Source organism: Sebastes fasciatus, chromosome 22, assembly GCF_043250625.1.
Source record: "Sebastes fasciatus isolate fSebFas1 chromosome 22, fSebFas1.pri, whole genome shotgun sequence".
Classification (NCBI taxonomy): Eukaryota; Metazoa; Chordata; class Actinopteri; order Perciformes; family Sebastidae; genus Sebastes; species Sebastes fasciatus.
Genome location: NC_133816.1, coordinates 12,978,837 through 12,998,765, shown reverse-complemented (window position 1 = coordinate 12,998,765; position 19,929 = coordinate 12,978,837). Strand labels below are relative to the sequence as shown.

Sequence of the window (19,929 nt, the reverse complement as noted above, 5' to 3'; positions counted from 1 at the left end):
GAATAAATTCCTAGCTATACTGCAGACTGTTTTTGACCTCTAAAAGTTTTCTCAATTCCTTGAGGAATGTAGCCTACATAGTAAAAAAGCATCAAACTTATATGTACTATATAACAAATGTATGTGTTTATTTTCTATATTTGAAAATATATATATTTTTAAAGTTAAAATAACGGGGCAAAATGACTCATAATGGTTTAAAGACATACTGGTTGTATTTGTCTGCTCAGATGTCTGTTTTTCTCTCATCACAGTAACGTTAGTATCATATTGCTTTTGTTCTCTGTCCCTCCAGAGCTCCCACAGCAACATGTCTGTAAGGAGGAGGAGGTTCCCGTTGACCAGCAGCTCTGTATTCAGGAGAGGAACTCCAGTCTGGACCAAGAGGACCCAGATCCTCCACAGATTAAAGAGGAACAGGAGGAACTCTGCACCAGTCAGGAGGGAGAGCAGCTTGAACTGAAGCAGGAGACTGAGACCTTTATGTTGACTCCTACTCATGAGGAAGCTGACCACAGTGAAGATCAGACTCTTTACTTGAATGCTGCAGAGAAACAGCCTGTTGTCAACATGCCAGTTATAACTTCTGTGGTATCGGTAGCAAACAGTGATCACCAGCTCTTCTCTCACATCTCTCATGAAGCTGTGAGCCAAGATCAGAGAGGAGGCGAGCATGGAGACTCAGGATCAACTAGAGATGCAGAGCTGAAGTCACAGAAAAGACATCGCAAAAGCAGAAGTCACAGTAACAATGTAAAGAACTCTAACTTGTTAGAGATTCACCGTACCACTAACACAGGTAAACAGTCTTTCAGCTGTGACACATGTGGGAAAACATTCACTTGCATGTCATCATTGAAGATTCATATAAGAACCCACACTGGTGAGAAGCCATATTCTTGTAAAACATGTGGGAAAGCTTTCAGACTGGATGGTCAATTGACAGTCCACATTAGAACCCACACAGGTGAGAAGCTGTTTACTTGTAAAACATGTGGAAAAGGTTTCATACAAACTAGTCAATTGACAGTCCACATGAGAACCCACACAGGTGAGAAGCCATATTCTTGTAAAACATGTGGGAAAAGATTCAGTCAGGCATCAACATTGAAGAGTCATATAAGAACCCACACAGGTGAGAAGCCATATTCTTGCAAAACATGTGGAAAAGCTTTCAGACTGAATGGAAAATTGACAATCCACATTAGAACCCACACAGGTGAGAAGCTGTTTACTTGTAAAACATGTGGAAAAGGTTTCATACAAACTAGTCAATTGACAGTCCACATGAGAACCCACACAGGTGAGAAGCCATATTCTTGCAAAACATGTGGAAAAGCTTTCAGACTGAATGGAAAATTGACAATCCACATTAGAACCCACACAGGTGAGAAGCTGTTTACTTGTAAAACATGTGGAAAAGGTTTCATACAAACTAGTCAATTGACAGTCCACATGAGAACCCACACAGGTGAGAAGCCGTTTACTTGCAAAACATGTGGAAAAGATTTCAGACATAATAGTAACTTGATGGTCCACATGAGAAGAATCCACACTGGTGAGAAGCCGTTTACTTGTAAAACATGTGGAAAAGGTTTCATACAAACTAGTCAATTGACAGTCCACATGAGAACCCACACAGGTGAGAAGCCGTTTACTTGCAAAACATGTGGAAAAGATTTCAGACATAATAGTAACTTGATGGTCCACATGAGAAGAATCCACACTGGTGAGAAGCCGTTTACTTGTAAAACATGTGGAAAAGGTTTCATACAAACTAGTCAATTGACAGTCCACATGAGAACCCACACAGGTGAGAAGCCGTTTACTTGCAAAACATGTGGAAAAGATTTCAGACATAATAGTAGCTTGATGGTCCACATGAGAAGAATCCACACTGGTGAGAAGCCGTTTACTTGTAAAACATGTGGAAAAGGTTTCATACAAACTAGTCAATTGACAGTCCACATGAGAACCCACACAGGTGAGAAGCCGTTTACTTGCAAAACATGTGGAAAAGATTTCAGACATAATAGTAGCTTGATGGTCCACATGAGAAGAATCCACACTGGTGAGAAGCCGTAACTTCGTAAGACCTGTGGGAAAAGATTCTTTGTAGTGCTTGAATTGAAAAGGCATATACGAGTGAATACAGACAAGTAGTTTTCTATTTGAACCCACGCAAGTCAGGAGTCACATAATTGCAACACGTGCGGAAAAAGATTTTCTCAAATCACATTCTTGAGAAAACACCTGAGGGTCAATATACACAGGAGAAACCATAGAGGTGAATCTCTTGTGGAGAGGTGTTCACTAACTGAATGAAATACACGTTTGCAATAGCTACATCTTTGTAACTGAATGTAAAATGTTTTCCACAAAAATGAGATGTCAATATGTTAGTATAAAGGTTCCCTTCATTTGAATGTACTACTTATATTTCTGTTAGAAACAGTATTTCTTTGAAACAATCTTCATCTCCCAAATCAAGGAAAAGTGTTAGTTTCACAGTTAAACATGTTTTGCTCGTATTTCCGTTCTTACTCAATATTTTGAATGCACTGTGAATTACACTGTGGTATTTCTACTTAAACAATTTGAATTCTTCTTCCTTCGCTGCTTATTTGTTTTTTTGTTTTTTCATGCTAAATCATTGACTGCTATTAAACAAAAAATAAAAAAACAGTTGTAGTTTACTAAAACGTTCCAAATGTCCTTGTGGAATGATACATGTACATCCTTACTACTGACACACAAGTTTGAATAAATGCAACAGCAGCAGTTGGTAGCCTATGTTTTTTTGTATTAGTCTACTCTATAACATGATATATTGATAAAAAGATTTTTTTTTAAAAACAATGGTTGCTAAATCAATCTGAAATACCAAACTTTGAATAAGACATTTATGAATCTAAATCTTTAAATAATGTTTTAAAGACATACTCGTTGTATTTGTCTGACATACAACAGACAACCAATAATTAAAGTCAAAGGAAACATATTAAAGGCATGGGGCAGTTGGAGGGACAAGTTACAATAAGAACCATATAAATACATAGGATTATAGCAATAAAAGTCAAATAATAAGGAACAATATATAAGAACAGCATATCTTCGTGGTGGTGTCCAGCAAATGATGTGGGCTTCATTGACAATTGGAACCCTTTCTGGGGAATTCCTGGTCTGATTAGGAGAGACGGCATTCATCCTACTTTGGATGGTGCGGCTCTCTTATCCAGAAATCTGACCAAGATTGTTGGTGGAACAAATCCATGACAAACCAGGGGTCATTCCAGGACGCAGAGCTGTAGTCTTACACACTTCTCTGCGCTTCCATTAGAGCAGTTACCCACCCATAGCTTAACCCCAAACCTAACTGAGACTGTGTCTGCCCCACCTAAATTAATTAAATCAAAAGTAAACAGAAGAGGAGTTAAACATAATAATCTAATAAAATCTAACACTAGCACTGCAATAAAGCAACAAAACAGGAGAATTAAATGTGGACTCTTAAATATCAGATCTCTGTCATCTAAAGCTCTACTAGTAAATGATTTAATATCAGATAATCACATTGATTTATTTTGTCTTACCGAAACCTGGCTGTGTCAGGAAGAATATGTCAGCCTAAACGAATCCACTCCCCCGAGTCATATTAATACTCACATTCCTCGAGACACCGGCCGAGGAGGTGGAGTTGCAGCCATCTTCGACTCAAGCCTATTAATAAACCCTAAAACTAAACTAAATTATAACTCATTTGAAAGCCTTGTTCTTAGTCTTTCACACCCAACCTGGAAAGCACTACAGCCAATTTTATTTGTTATAGTGTACCGCGCTCCAGGCCCATATTCTGAATTTCTATCTGAATTCTCAGAGTTTCTATCAAGCTTAGTCTTGAAAACAGATAAAGTCATTATAGTAGGTGATTTTAATATTCATGTGGACGTTGATAATGATAGCCTCAGTACTGCGTTTATCTCTTTATTAGATTCAATTGGTTTCTCGCAGAACGTGCATAAACCCACTCACCGCTTTAACCACACCCTCGACCTTGTTATGTCATATGGCGTTGAAATTGAACATTTAATTGTTTTTCCACAGAACTCTCTTTTATCAGACCATTATTTAATCACTTTTGAATTCTTATTACTAGACTATACACCATCAGATAAAAGTGTGTACACTAGATGTCTATCCGATAGTGTTGTAGCTAAATTTAAGGAAGCGATTCCATCAGCATTAAATTCAATACCATGTCTCAATATAACAGAGGACTCGTATGTTAATTTTAGCCCTACCCAAATTGATCATCTTGTAGATAGTGCTACAGACTCACTGCGAGTCACACTTGATTCTGTTGCCCCTCTAAAAAAGAAGTTAGTAAAACAAAGGAAGTCAGCTCCATGGTATAACCCTCAAACACGCAAATTAAAGCAAGCATCGAGGAAACTGGAAAGGATATGGCGTTCCACCAAACAGGAAGAATCTCATTTAGTCTGGCAAGATAGTCTTAAAACATATAGGAAGGCTCTCTGTGATGCCAGAGCAGCCCATTACTCATCATTAATAGAGAAAAATAAGAACAACCCTAGGTTTCTATTCAGCACTGTAGCCAGGCTGACAGAGAGCCACAGCTCTATTGAGCCATGTATTCCTACAACCCTCAGTAGTAGTGACTTCATGAGTTTCTTTAATGATAAAATCATAACTATTAGAGACAAAATTAATCACCTCCTACCGTCAACTGGTACCAATTTATCCTCAAACTTAGGAACCTTAGAAACAGCTGTACAACCTGATATATATTTAGACTGCTTTTCTCCTATCGATCTCCACAAATTAACCTCACTGATCTCCTCATCTAAATCATCTACCTGTCTCCTAGACCCCATCCCAACTAAACTGCTTAAAGAAGTTTTACCTCTAGTTAGCACCTCTTTACTGGATATGATCAATGTGTCTTTACTAACAGGCTATGTACCACAGTCCTTTAAAGTAGCTGTAATTAAACCTCTTCTTAAAAAGCCCACTCTTGATCCAGAGGTCCTAGCCAACTATAGACCTATATCTAACCTTCCCTTTACCTCCAAAATACTCGAAAAAGTAGTTGCCAGTCAGCTGTGTGACTTTCTACAGAACAATCATTTATTCAAAGATTATCAGTCAGGATTTAGAGTGCACCATAGCACAGAGACAGCACTAGTGAAAATTACAAATGACCTTCTAATGGCATCGGACAAAGGACTTTGTGGTATATTTTCAAGTCTTGCACATGACCGAGAGGCCCTAAGGGTAAACACATGGGTAAGAAGCATGAGTGGAGAATATGGTCATAAGATATGACCAGGGGCTGAAAGATAAACATGTAGGACAAAGGAGCCATGCATGGTTATACGCTCAGCTCAGATGTTACATGACATGAACCCGATATAAGGAGGCGCGAGAGCTCCGAAGTGCAGGACTCTCAGATTTGACTTGAGACCTCCGGACGCTCTAGACATTCGTTATGACATTTGTTGCTTGTTTGTAATAAACTCTATTATACCAGCAAGAACAGTGTCCACGGAGCATCCTTCCTCATCACTTCAACAGCACTGTCGCAGGAAAGATACGACAACTTGTCTCTGTACTTGTCTTGCTAGATCTCAGTGCTGCTTTCGACACCATTGACCATGACATCCTATTACAAAGACTGGAACATTTAATTGGCATTAAAGGAACTGCACTAAGTTGGTTTAAGTCCTATTTATCAGATCGATCTCAGTTTGTACATGTCAACGATGAGTCCTCCATGCACGCCAAAGTTAGTCACGGAGTTCCACAGGGTTCTGTACTTGGACCAATTCTATTTACCTTATATATACTTCCCTTAGGCAATGTTATTAGAAAACACTCCATAAACTTTCATTGTTATGCAGATGATACCCAATTATATCTATCAATCAAGCCAGACGAAACAAACCAGTTAACTAAACTTAAAGCATGCCTTAAGGACATAAAAACCTGGATGACCTGCAATTTCCTGATGTTAAACTCAGACAAAACTGAAGTTATTGTACTAGGCCCTGAGCACCTCCGAAACAAATTATCTAATGATATAGTTACTTTAGATGGCATTGCCCTGGCCTCCAGCACCACCGTAAGGAACCTGGGAGTTGTCTTCGACCAGGATATGTCCTTTAACTCTCACATAAAACAAACCTCACGGACTGCCTTCTTTCATCTACGTAACATTGCGAAGATCAGGCACATCCTGTGTCAAAATGATGCAGAAAAATTAGTCCATGCATTTGTTACCTCTAGACTCGATTACTGCAATTCCTTATTATCAGGCTGCTCCAATAAGTCTCTAAAGACTCTCCAGTTGATCCAGAATTCTGCAGCACGTGTTCTGACTAGAACTAGAAAAAGAGATCATATTACGCCTGTATTAGCTTCTCTGCACTGGCTGCCTGTAAAATCCAGAATAGATTTTAAAGTCGTCCTCCTCACCTACAAAGCGCTAAACGGTCAGGCCCCATCATATCTTAAAGAGCTCATAGTACCCTACTACCCCACTAGAGCACTGCGCTCACAGAATGCAGGGTTACTTGAGGTTCCTAGAGTCTCCAAAAGTAGAATGGGAGCAAGAGCCTTCAGCTATCAAGCTCCTCTTCTCTGGAACCAGCTCCCAGTTTCAGTCCGGGAGGCAGACACCGTCTCTACATTTAAGAGTAGGCTAAAGACTTTCCTCTTTGATAACGCTTATACTTAAGCTGCTATAGGCATAGACTGCCGGGGGACTTCCTATGACACACTGTCATAAGGAACTTCCTATGACACACTGAGCTCCCCTCTCCTTATGTATATACTCATGTCCCATGTCCATGTTGTTACTAACTTCATTCCTTCCCGGGAGTCCTTGTGCCTCCTTGTCTCGCAGCTAACCGTGGAGCGGGGTCACACCTGGAGCGAGGTTATACCTGGAGCATGGGTACACTTGGAGCAGGGTTTCACCTGGATCTTGGTGGTCTCCGGTATTGTGGCTGCATCTGCTGCCGCGTCGGTGCCTGCTTGACACCAACTGCTACCATCCCTAATTAACTACGTCTGTACGAGGGACTACCAATGCTAACGAGGGATTTCCAACACCTAGTGACAATGTGGCAGCCTGGAGAATAACACTTCTCAATCACTGCCAAAGACATCAAGAGCTCCCAGCAAGCATGCTGATGCTGCAGGAACCAACACACGGGCATCGATCGCAGGGACGTCCCACACCAATACACATGGACGTACTGAGGAGAGATGCTGGACAGTGCTGGCTTTCCGATAGTTGTATTATCACTCTTTCCATCCACCACTATTGGTTTTGTGTTATCAGTCCTACTTGTATTAGCTATTACAGCTGCTAGACTGCTATTGTGGCTGCTTCTCTATCTCTCTCTCTCTATCTATCTCTCTCTCTCTCTCTCTCACTCTCTCTCTATCTATCTGTCCCCCCAGCCGGTCTCGACAGATGGCCGCCCGCCCTGCGCCTGGTTCTGCTCCAGGTTTCTTCCCAGTAATCGGGGAGTTTTTCCTGGCCACAGTGCGCTTGGTGGATCCTGTTGGGTCTCTAAACTATGGTGTACGGTCATAGACCTGCTCTATATATAAAGCGTCTTGAGATAACTTCTGTTGTGATTTGACGCTATACAAAAATAAATTGATTTGATTTGATTTGATCTTAAAATTCCTCTAAATAATAGTCATTTAAAATGGGTATGGTCTGTGTTCAGCAGCTTAACAGCAGAAGGGATAAAGGACTTGGAGTAACGATTTGTTCTTCTTAAGGGCACAATGAATGAGGCATTTATTATTAATTTCTAAAAGTTACTCATTTTGCAAAAAAAATAAAAGTAATTGGTCCATTTATTGTGTATAAATGTACAAATGTATATGTTTATTTTCTATATTTAAAAAATATATAATTTTAAAGTAAAAATATTTCATCTTGTTTTGTTTATTTACTCATGTAAAAAAAAAATAGCAGTAAATATATTTTATAGGCTACAAGGTATGTAGACCTCCAAGGTATGAAAGTGGAAAGAAAAGCTGTACTAGCTATGTTGCAGACTGTTTTTGACCTCTAAAAGTTTTCTCAATTCTTTGTGGAATGTAGCGTACATTGTAAAAAAGCATCAAATTTATATGTACTATGTAACTAGTGTAAATGTTTATTTTTTATATTTTTAAAAAATATATATTTTTAAAGTTAAAATATATTTTTTTAAATATTTGTTTGTATTAGCCTACTCTATAACATGATGTGTTAATAAAAAGATGAAAACGGTTGCTAAATCAATCTGAAATGTAAGTGTGGTATATTTTCAGGTCTTGCACAAGACAGCGAGGCCCCTAATTGTAAACATATGTGTGGGGGGCATACGTGGAGACACACATGGTCATACTAAGACCAGGGGCTGAAAGATAAACATGTAGGATAACAGAGCCATATATGGTCATACGCTCAGCTCAGATGTTGCCTGACATGAACCCGATATAAGGGGGCACGAGAGCCCCGAAGTGGAGGACTTTCAGATTTGACTTGAGACCTCCGGACGCTCTAGACGTCCGTTATGACATTTGTTGCTTGTTTGTAATAAACTCTATTATACCAGCAAGAACAGTGTCCTCGGAGCATCTTTTCTCATCACTTCAACAGCACTGTCGCAGGAAAGATACGACATAAGCTACCAAACTTTGAATATTACATTTATTCATAATTTCTTAAAGTTACTCAATTGCAAACAAAAAATAACAATAGTTGGTCCATTTATTGTATATACATTTATATGTTTATTTTCTATATTTAAAAAAATATATTTTTAAAGTAAAAATATTTAATCTTGTTTCGTTTATTTACTTATGTAAAAAAATTAAAAATAAAATAAATAGCAGTAAATATGTTCTATAGGCTACAAGGTCTGTAGACCTCCAAGGTATGAAGGCGGAAAGAAAAGCTGCCTCACGTCCACTGTCGGACCTTCCCAGTGTGACACCCAGCGGAAGTAAACAACACTACTAGTAGCGTCATGAGCTGCATGCTGCTTGTTCAGTCAGCTGAAGACGATGTTGTAGTCGTAGTGCGGGTAACTCTTCACTTGATGATCAAACAACAATGTCTTCAGTTGAGTCTTTGAGAGAGTTTGTTAACGAGCGACTAACTGCTGCTGCTGAAGAAATATTCAGAGTTTTAGAGAAAACTATCGTCGAGCAGGAGGAAGAGATCGATCGTCAGCGCAGACTGTTGGATATCGTGTTGAAACCCGAGATCAAGTTACACAGGAGAGGTGAGGACTACTACTATGATCTTTATAAAGAGATACAGTTACACAGGAGAGGTGAGGACTACTACTATGATCTTTATAAAGAGATCAAGTTACACAGGAGAGGTGAGGAGAACTACTATGATCTTTATAAAGATGGGCAGTATGACTCCATGATGAGAGGCTACTGGTTGTTGGCTACTTGCAGTAGTGGTGGGGGACTTGAACCAGTGTTACCTGGAGACTGTGTTACCTGGGTTACCTGGAGACTGTGTTACCTGGGTTACCTGGAGACCGTGTTACCTGGAATCTGTGTTACCTGGGTTACCTGGAGACCGTGTTACCTGGAGACTGTGTTACCTGGGTTACCTGTAGACTGTGTTACCTGGGTTCCAACAGTATGTTAAGGACCAGACCAGAAAAGACAATATCCTGGACAAGTGTTTTGTAAGTGTTAAAGGTGTTTATGCGTCCAAGTATAGGGATGTCACGGTACCAGAAATCTAGTAGTCGATATCAATACCAGTAAATTTACACAATTCTCGATATAAAAATATGCTTTTGCATAATTTTGGTGAATTTTAAATGGGAAAAATATTCAATAACTTCACTTTTATAAAGTTTAGTGCATCAAAATGTTTTAATTAGTTTAATAAGTATAATCAGGAAGAGGCCATTGATGTGTGAAGTGATTTTGGTGGTACTACACTGCATAATACTGAAGTTATTGAATAGTTTTCTCTTTTCGGCATTGCATTTTGTAGAAGGTCCCTGACCACTCGTCTCACCGCCGGCTGCGCATAGAGACCAACGTTATGTGTTGATTAAAATGAGGTTGTAGCTCGTTGTCTACCTTACTAGAAAGAGACGTTGTTTGTGTTTAAACAATGTTTCTGTTATGAGTTATTGACCCAGGAAGTTTGAATCTGTCAATATCTTTCCCACTTTATCGAAGTAAATCATCTAGGGGGGCTCTTTACATCAGCAATGTGTGGACAGTCAGGAATGATTGGAAGAAGTGCTCTATGAAGTAACTCGAGGGAACGAGATACCTAACTCGGGGGAACGAGATACCTAACTCGAGGGAACGAGATACCTAACTCGAGGGAACGAGATACCTAACTCGGGGTAACGAGATACCTAACTCGAGGGAACGAGATACCTAACTCGGGGGAACGAGATACCTAACTCGGGGGAACGAGATACCTAACTCGAGGGAACGAGATACCTAACTCGGGGTAACGAGATACCTAACTCGAGGGAACGAGATACCTAACTCGGGGGAACGAGATACCTAACTCGGGGGAACGAGATACCTAACTCGGGGGAACGAGATACCTAACTCGGGGGAACGAGATACCTAACTCGAGGGAACGAGATACCTAACTCGGGGGAAGGAGATGATAAAAATGTTCTCCTAGGAGTCTAGGGGGGCTACGTACATAATGGTTTAAAGATATACTGGTTGTATTTGTCTGCTCAGATGTCCGTTTTTCTCTCATCACAGTAACGTTAGTATCATATTGCTTTTGTTCTCTGTCCCTCCAGAGCTCCCACAGCAACATGTCTGTAAGGAGGAGGAGGTTCCCGTTGACCAGCAGCTCTGTATTCAGGAGAGGAACTCCAGTCTGGACCAAGAGGACCCAGATCCTCCACAGATTAAAGATGAACAGGAGGTACTCTGCACCAGTCAGGAGGGAGAGCAGCTTGAACTGAAGCAGGAGACTGATTCCTTTATGTTGTCTCCTACTCATGAGGAAGCTGACAACAGTGAAGATCACACTCTTTACTTGAATGCTGCAGAGAAAGAGTCTGTTGTCAACATGCCAGTTATAACCTCTGTGGTATCGGTACCAAACAGTGACCACCAGCTCTTCTCTCACATCTCTCATGAAGCTGAGAGCCAAGATCAGAGAGGAGGCGAGCATGGAGACTCAGGATCAACTAGAGATGCAGAGCTGAAGTCACAGAAAAGACATCGCAAAAGCAGAAGTCACAGTAACAATGTAAAGAACTCTAACTTGTTAGAGATTCACCGTACTACTAACACAGGTAAACAGTCTTTCAAATGTGACACATGTGGGAAAGAATTTAAGTTTAAGTTAAAATTGTAGAGACACATGAGAACCCACACAGGTGAGAAGCCGTTCGTTTGCAAAACATGTGGGAAAAGATTCAGTCACAAAACATCATTGAAGATTCATATTAGAACCCACACAGGTGAGAAGCCGTTTACTTGTAAAACATGTGGAAAAGGTTTCATACAAACTAGTCAATTGACAGTCCACATGAGAACCCATACAGGTGAGAAGCCGTATTCTTGCAAAACATGTGAGAAAAAATTCAGTCGGTCATCAGCATTGAAGAGTCATATACGAACCCACACAGGTGAGAAGTCATTTACTTGTAAAACATGTGGGAAAGCTTTCATACAAAGTTTTGAATTGACAGTCCACATGAGAGTCCATACAGGCGAGAAGCCATATTCTTGCGAAACATGTGGGAAAACATTCAGTCAGACTTCATCATTGAAGAGTCATATAAGAACCCACATTGGTGAGAAGCCATATTCTTGCAAAACATGTGGAAAAGATTTCGGACGTAACAATAGCTTGTTGGTCCACATGAGAATGCACACAGGTGAGAGGCCGTTTACTTGTAAAACATGTGGGAAAGATTTCAGACTTAATGGTGAATTGACAGTTCACATGAGAACTCACACAGGTGAGAAGCCGTATTTTTGCAAAACATGTGAGAAAACATTCACTCAGGCATCATCATTGAAGAGTCATATGAGAACCCACACAGGTGAGAAGCCGTACATTTGCAAAACATGTGGAAAAGCTTTCAGACTGAATGATCAATTGACAGTCCACATGAGAACCCACACAGGTGAGGAGCCGTTTACTTGTAAAACATGTGGAAAACATTTCGCATTTAATAGTAACTTGTTGGTCCACATGAAATCCCACACAGGTGAGAAACCATATTCTTGCGAAACATGTGGAAAAAAATTCTGTCTGCCACAATCATTGAAGACTCACATAAGAACCCACACAGGTGAGAAGCCGTACATTTGCAAAACATGTGGAAAAGCTTTCAGACTGAGTGTTCAATTAACAGTCCACATGAGAACCCACACAGGTGAGACGCCCTTTTCTTGTAAAACATGTGGGAAAGATTTTAGACTTAATGGTGAATTGACAGTCCACATGAGAACCCATACAGGCGAGAAGCCATATTCTTGCAAAACATGTGGGAAAGATTTCAGTCAGGCATCATCATTGACAGTCCACATGAGAACCCACACAGGTGAGAAGCCGTTTATTTGCAAAACATGTGGGAAAGATTTCGGACATAATAGTAGCTTGATGGTCCACATGAGAAGAATCCACACTGGTGAGAAGCCGTAACTTCGTAAGACCTGTGGGAAACGATTCTTTGTAGTGCTTGAATTGAAAAGGCATATACGAGTGAATACAGACAAGTAGTTTTCTATTTGAACCAACACAAGTCAGGAGCCACATAACTGCAACACTTTTGGAAAAAGATTTTCTCAAATCACATTCTTGAGAAAACACCTGAGGGTCAATATACACAGGAGAAACCATAGAGGTGAATCTCTTGTGGAGAGGTGTTCACTAACTGAATGAAATACACTTTTGCAATAGCTACATCTTTGTAACTGAATGTAAAATGTTTGCCACAAAAATGAGATGTCAATATGTTAGTATAAAGGTTCCCTTCATTTGACTGTATTCCTTATATTTCTGTTAGAAACCGTTTTTCTTTGAAAAATCGTAATCTCCCAAATCAAGGAAAAGTGTTAGTTTCACAGTGAGTGGGCAGTAGTGGCTGTTAATGATGTGATCTTGATGGTTGTTGGTTTTGACAAAATATTCACTCACAAAATATCTCAGAATGTATGCAATATTGTAATTCTTCACCACTTTTAACCCCAAAACATTTAAATATGATGTCATTATGTGGCACTGACATGGGCATTGTACATAATGATTTGTCTGAGTTTGAACATGTTTTTCTCGTATTTCCGTTCTTACTCAACATTTTTAATGCGCTGTGAATTACACTGTTTTTTTTACTTAAACAATTTGAATTCTTCTTCTTTCGCTGCTCATTTGTTTTTGTATTTTTTATTTTTATTTTTATAATAAATGTCACAGCAGCAGTTGGTAGCCTAAGTTTTTTTGTATTAGTCTACTATAAAACATGATATATTGATACAAATATAAAAATAAAAAAAGTGGTTGCTAAATCAATCTGAAATACCAAACTTTGAATAAGGCATTTATGAATAATTTCTAAAAGTTGCTCATTTTGCAACAAAAAAGAAGAATATTTGGTCAATTTATTATATGTACATCTCTACTCTGCCCAATTCTGACGAGACATGTCTTTACTTATGTTCACTGGAAATGAAAATAGCCTACTTAGTAAATTATACCATCAAACTTGTGTACCTTTTTGGAAGGTTCCACATTTAAATATCAAGATGAATAAATTCCTAGCTATACTGCAGACTGTTTTTGACCTCTAAAAGTTTTCTCAATTCCTTGAGGAATGTAGCCTACATAGTAAAAAAGCATCAAACTTATATGTACTATATAACAAATGTATGTGTTTATTTTCTATATTTGAAAATATATATATTTTTAAAGTTAAAATAACGGGGCAAAATGACTCATAATGGTTTAAAGACATACTGGTTGTATTTGTCTGCTCAGATGTCTGTTTTTCTCTCATCACAGTAACGTTAGCATCATATTGCTTTTGTTCTCTGTCCCTCCAGAGCTCCCACAGCAACATGTCTGTAAGGAGGAGGAGGTTCCCGTTGACCAGCAGCTCTGTATTCAGGAGAGGAACTCCAGTCTGGACCAAGAGGACCCAGATCCTCCACAGATTAAAGAGGAACAGGAGGAACTCTGCACCAGTCAGGAGGGAGAGCAGCTTGAACTGAAGCAGGAGACTGAGACCTTTATGTTGACTCCTACTCATGAGGAAGCTGACCACAGTGAAGATCAGACTCTTTACTTGAATGCTGCAGAGAAACAGTCTGTTGTCAACATGCCAGTTATAACTTCTGTGGTATCGGTAGCAAACAGTGATCACCAGCTCTTCTCTCACATCTCTCATGAAGCTGTGAGCCAAGATCAGAGAGGAGGCGAGCATGGAGACTCAGGATCAACTAGAGATGCAGAGCTGAAGTCACAGAAAAGACATCGCAAAAGCAGAAGTCACAGTAACAATGTAAAGAACTCTAACTTGTTAGAGATTCACCGTACCACTAACACAGGTAAACAATCTTTCAGCTGTGACACATGTGGGAAAACATTCACTTGCATGTCATCATTGAAGATTCATATAAGAACCCACACTGGTGAGAAGCCATATTCTTGTAAAACATGTGGGAAAGCTTTCAGACTGAATGGTCAATTGACAGTCCACATTAGAACCCACACAGGTGAGAAGCTGTTTACTTGTAAAACATGTGGAAAAGGTTTCATACAAACTAGTCAATTGACAGTCCACATGAGAACCCACACAGGTGAGAAGCCATATTCTTGTAAAACATGTGGGAAAAGATTCAGTCAGGCATCAACATTGAAGAGTCATATAAGAACCCACACAGGTGAGAAGCCATATTCTTGCAAAACATGTGGAAAAGCTTTCAGACTGAATGGAAAATTGACAATCCACATTAGAACCCACACAGGTGAGAAGCTGTTTACTTGTAAAACATGTGGAAAAGGTTTCATACAAACTAGTCAATTGACAGTCCACATGAGAACCCACACAGGTGAGAAGCCATATTCTTGCAAAACATGTGGAAAAGCTTTCAGACTGAATGGAAAATTGACAATCCACATTAGAACCCACACAGGTGAGAAGCTGTTTACTTGTAAAACATGTGGAAAAGGTTTCATACAAACTAGTCAATTGACAGTCCACATGAGAACCCACACAGGTGAGAAGCCGTTTACTTGCAAAACATGTGGAAAAGATTTCAGACATAATAGTAACTTGATGGTCCACATGAGAAGAATCCACACTGGTGAGAAGCCGTTTACTTGTAAAACATGTGGAAAAGGTTTCATACAAACTAGTCAATTGACAGTCCACATGAGAACCCACACAGGTGAGAAGCCGTTTACTTGCAAAACATGTGGAAAAGATTTCAGACATAATAGTAACTTGATGGTCCACATGAGAAGAATCCACACTGGTGAGAAGCCGTTTACTTGTAAAACATGTGGAAAAGGTTTCATACAAACTAGTCAATTGACAGTCCACATGAGAACCCACACAGGTGAGAAGCCGTTTACTTGCAAAACATGTGGAAAAGATTTCAGACATAATAGTAGCTTGATGGTCCACATGAGAAGAATCCACACTGGTGAGAAGCCGTTTACTTGTAAAACATGTGGAAAAGGTTTCATACAAACTAGTCAATTGACAGTCCACATGAGAACCCACACAGGTGAGAAGCCGTTTACTTGCAAAACATGTGGAAAAGATTTCAGACATAATAGTAGCTTGATGGTCCACATGAGAAGAATCCACACTGGTGAGAAGCCGTAACTTCATAAGACCTGTGGGAAAAGATTCTTTGTAGTGCTTGAATTGAAAAGGCATATACGAGTGAATACAGACAAGTAGTTTTCTATTTGAACCCACGCAAGTCAGGAGTCACATAATTGCAACACGTGCGGAAAAAGATTTTCTCAAATCACATTCTTGAGAAAACACCTGAGGGTCAATATACACAGGAGAAACCATAGAGGTGAATCTCTTGTGGAGAGGTGTTCACTAACTGAATGAAATACACGTTTGCAATAGCTACATCTTTGTAACTGAATGTAAAATGTTTTCCACAAAAATGAGATGTCAATATGTTAGTATAAAGGTTCCCTTCATTTGAATGTACTACTTATATTTCTGTTAGAAACAGTATTTCTTTGAAACAATCTTCATCTCCCAAATCAAGGAAAAGTGTTAGTTTCACAGTTAAACATGTTTTGCTCGTATTTCCGTTCTTACTCAATATTTTGAATGCACTGTGAATTACACTGTGGTATTTCTACTTAAACAATTTGAATTCTTCTTCCTTTGCTGCTTATTTGTTTTTTTGTTTTTTCATGCTAAATCATTGACTGCTATTAAACAAAAAATAAAAAAACAGTTGTAGTTTACTAAAACGTTCCAAATGTCCTTGTGGAATGATACATGTACATCCTTACTACTGACACACAAGTTTGAATAAATGCAACAGCAGCAGTTGGTAGCCTATGTTTTTTTGTATTAGTCTACTCTATAACATGATATATTGATAAAAAGATTTTTTTTTAAAAACAATGGTTGCTAAATCAATCTGAAATACCAAACTTTGAATAAGACATTTATGAATCTAAATCTTTAAATAATGTTTTAAAGACATACTCGTTGTATTTGTCTGACATACAACAGACAACCAATAATTAAAGTCAAAGGAAACATATTAAAGGCATGGGGCAGTTGGAGGGACAAGTTACAATAAGAACCATATAAATACATAGGATTATAGCAATAAAAGTCAAATAATAAGGAACAATATATAAGAACAGCATATCTTCGTGGTGGTGTCCAGCAAATGATGTGGGCTTCATTGACAATTGGAACCCTTTCTGGGGAATTCCTGGTCTGATTAGGAGAGACGGCATTCATCCTACTTTGGATGGTGCGGCTCTCTTATCCAGAAATCTGACCAAGATTGTTGGTGGAACAAATCCATGACAAACCAGGGGTCATTCCAGGACGCAGAGCTGTAGTCTTACACACTTCTCTGCGCTTCCATTAGAGCAGTTACCCACCCATAGCTTAACCCCAAACCTAACTGAGACTGTGTCTGCCCCACCTAAATTAATTAAATCAAAAGTAAACAGAAGAGGAGTTAAACATAATAATCTAATAAAATCTAACACTAGCACTGCAATAAAGCAACAAAACAGGAGAATTAAATGTAGACTCTTAAATATCAGATCTCTGTCATCTAAAGCTCTACTAGTAAATGATTTAATATCAGATAATCACATTGATTTATTTTGTCTTACCGAAACCTGGCTGTGTCAGGAAGAATATGTCAGCCTAAACGAATCCACTCCCCCGAGTCATATTAATACTCACATTCCTCGAGACACCGGCCGAGGAGGTGGAGTTGCAGCCATCTTCGACTCAAGCCTATTAATAAACCCTAAAACTAAACTAAATTATAACTCATTTGAAAGCCTTGTTCTTAGTCTTTCACACCCAACCTGGAAAGCACTACAGCCAATTTTATTTGTTATAGTGTACCGCGCTCCAGGCCCATATTCTGAATTTCTATCTGAATTCTCAGAGTTTCTATCAAGCTTAGTCTTGAAAACAGATAAAGTCATTATAGTAGGTGATTTTAATATTCATGTGGACGTTGATAATGATAGCCTCAGTACTGCGTTTATCTCTTTATTAGATTCAATTGGTTTCTCGCAGAACGTGCATAAACCCACTCACCGCTTTAACCACACCCTCGACCTTGTTATGTCATATGGCGTTGAAATTGAACATTTAATTGTTTTTCCACAGAACTCTCTTTTATCAGACCATTATTTAATCACTTTTGAATTCTTATTACTAGACTATACACCATCAGATAAAAGTGTGTACACTAGATGTCTATCCGATAGTGTTGTAGCTAAATTTAAGGAAGCGATTCCATCAGCATTAAATTCAATACCATGTCTCAATATAACAGAGGACTCGTATGTTAATTTTAGCCCTACCCAAATTGATCATCTTGTAGATAGTGCTACAGACTCACTGCGAGTCACACTTGATTCTGTTGCCCCTCTAAAAAAGAAGTTTGTAAAACAAAGGAAGTCAGCTCCATGGTATAACCCTCAAACACGCAAATTAAAGCAAGCATCGAGGAAACTGGAAAGGATATGGCGTTCCACCAAACAGGAAGAATCTCATTTAGTCTGGCAAGATAGTCTTAAAACATATAGGAAGGCTCTCTGTGATGCCAGAGCAGCCCATTACTCATCATTAATAGAGAAAAATAAGAACAACCCTAGGTTTCTATTCAGCACTGTAGCCAGGCTGACAGAGAGCCACAGCTCTATTGAGCCATGTATTCCTACAACCCTCAGTAGTAGTGACTTCATGAGTTTCTTTAATGATAAAATCATAACTATTAGAGACAAAATTAATCACCTCCTACCGTCAACTGGTACCAATTTATCCTCAAACTTAGGAACCTTAGAAACAGCTGTACAACCTGATATATATTTAGACTGCTTTTCTCCTATCGATCTCCACAAATTAACCTCACTGATCTCCTCATCTAAATCATCTACCTGTCTCCTAGACCCCATCCCAACTAAACTGCTTAAAGAAGTTTTACCTCTAGTTAGCACCTCTTTACTGGATATGATCAATGTGTCTTTACTAACAGGCTATGTACCACAGTCCTTTAAAGTAGCTGTAATTAAACCTCTTCTTAAAAAGCCCACTCTTGATCCAGAGGTCCTAGCCAACTATAGACCTATATCTAACCTTCCCTTTACCTCCAAAATACTCGAAAAAGTAGTTGCCAGTCAGCTGTGTGACTTTCTACAGAACAATCATTTATTCAAAGATTATCAGTCAGGATTTAGAGTGCACCATAGCACAGAGACAGCACTAGTGAAAATTACAAATGACCTTCTAATGGCATCGGACAAAGGACTTTGTGGTATATTTTCAAGTCTTGCACATGACCGAGAGGCCCTAAGGGTAAACACATGGGTAAGAAGCATGAGTGGAGAATATGGTCATAAGATATGACCAGGGGCTGAAAGATAAACATGTAGGACAAAGGAGCCATGCATGGTTATACGCTCAGCTCAGATGTTACATGACATGAACCCGATATAAGGAGGCGCGAGAGCTCCGAAGTGCAGGACTCTCAGATTTGACTTGAGACCTCCGGACGCTCTAGACATTCGTTATGACATTTGTTGCTTGTTTGTAATAAACTCTATTATACCAGCAAGAACAGTGTCCACGGAGCATCCTTCCTCATCACTTCAACAGCACTGTCGCAGGAAAGATACGACAACTTGTCTCTGTACTTGTCTTGCTAGATCTCAGTGCTGCTTTCGACACCATTGACCATGACATCCTATTACAAAGACTGGAACATTTAATTGGCATTAAAGGAACTGCACTAAGTTGGTTTAAGTCCTATTTATCAGATCGATCTCAGTTTGTACATGTCAACGATGAGTCCTCCATGCACGCCAAAGTTAGTCACGGAGTTCCACAGGGTTCTGTACTTGGACCAATTCTATTTACCTTATATATACTTCCCTTAGGCAATGTTATTAGAAAACACTCCATAAACTTTCATTGTTATGCAGATGATACCCAATTATATCTATCAATCAAGCCAGACGAAACAAACCAGTTAACTAAACTTAAAGCATGCCTTAAGGACATAAAAACCTGGATGACCTGCAATTTCCTGATGTTAAACTCAGACAAAACTGAAGTTATTGTACTAGGCCCTGAGCACCTCCGAAACAAATTATCTAATGATATAGTTACTTTAGATGGCATT

General features: G+C 39.2%; 2 protein-coding genes across 2 annotated transcripts; both read left to right on the top strand.

Moving 5' to 3' along the window:
- The first annotated feature begins 402 nt into the window (after window positions 1-402).
- LOC141760254 (uncharacterized) lies at window positions 403-12,706 on the top strand. The gene is made up of 2 exons (XM_074622908.1): window positions 403-1,962; window positions 11,408-12,706. Exons 1-2 carry the CDS (start codon window positions 484-486, stop codon window positions 12,704-12,706), a joined length of 2,778 nt encoding a protein of 925 aa, XP_074479009.1. The 5' UTR covers window positions 403-483.
- A 2,389-nt stretch (window positions 12,707-15,095) lies between these two features.
- Window positions 15,096-15,893, top strand: LOC141761304 (uncharacterized). Its single transcript, XM_074624636.1, has 2 exons — window positions 15,096-15,304; window positions 15,392-15,893. Exons 1-2 carry the CDS (start codon window positions 15,096-15,098, stop codon window positions 15,891-15,893), a joined length of 711 nt encoding a protein of 236 aa, XP_074480737.1.
- Window positions 15,894-19,929: the final 4,036 nt, after the last annotated feature.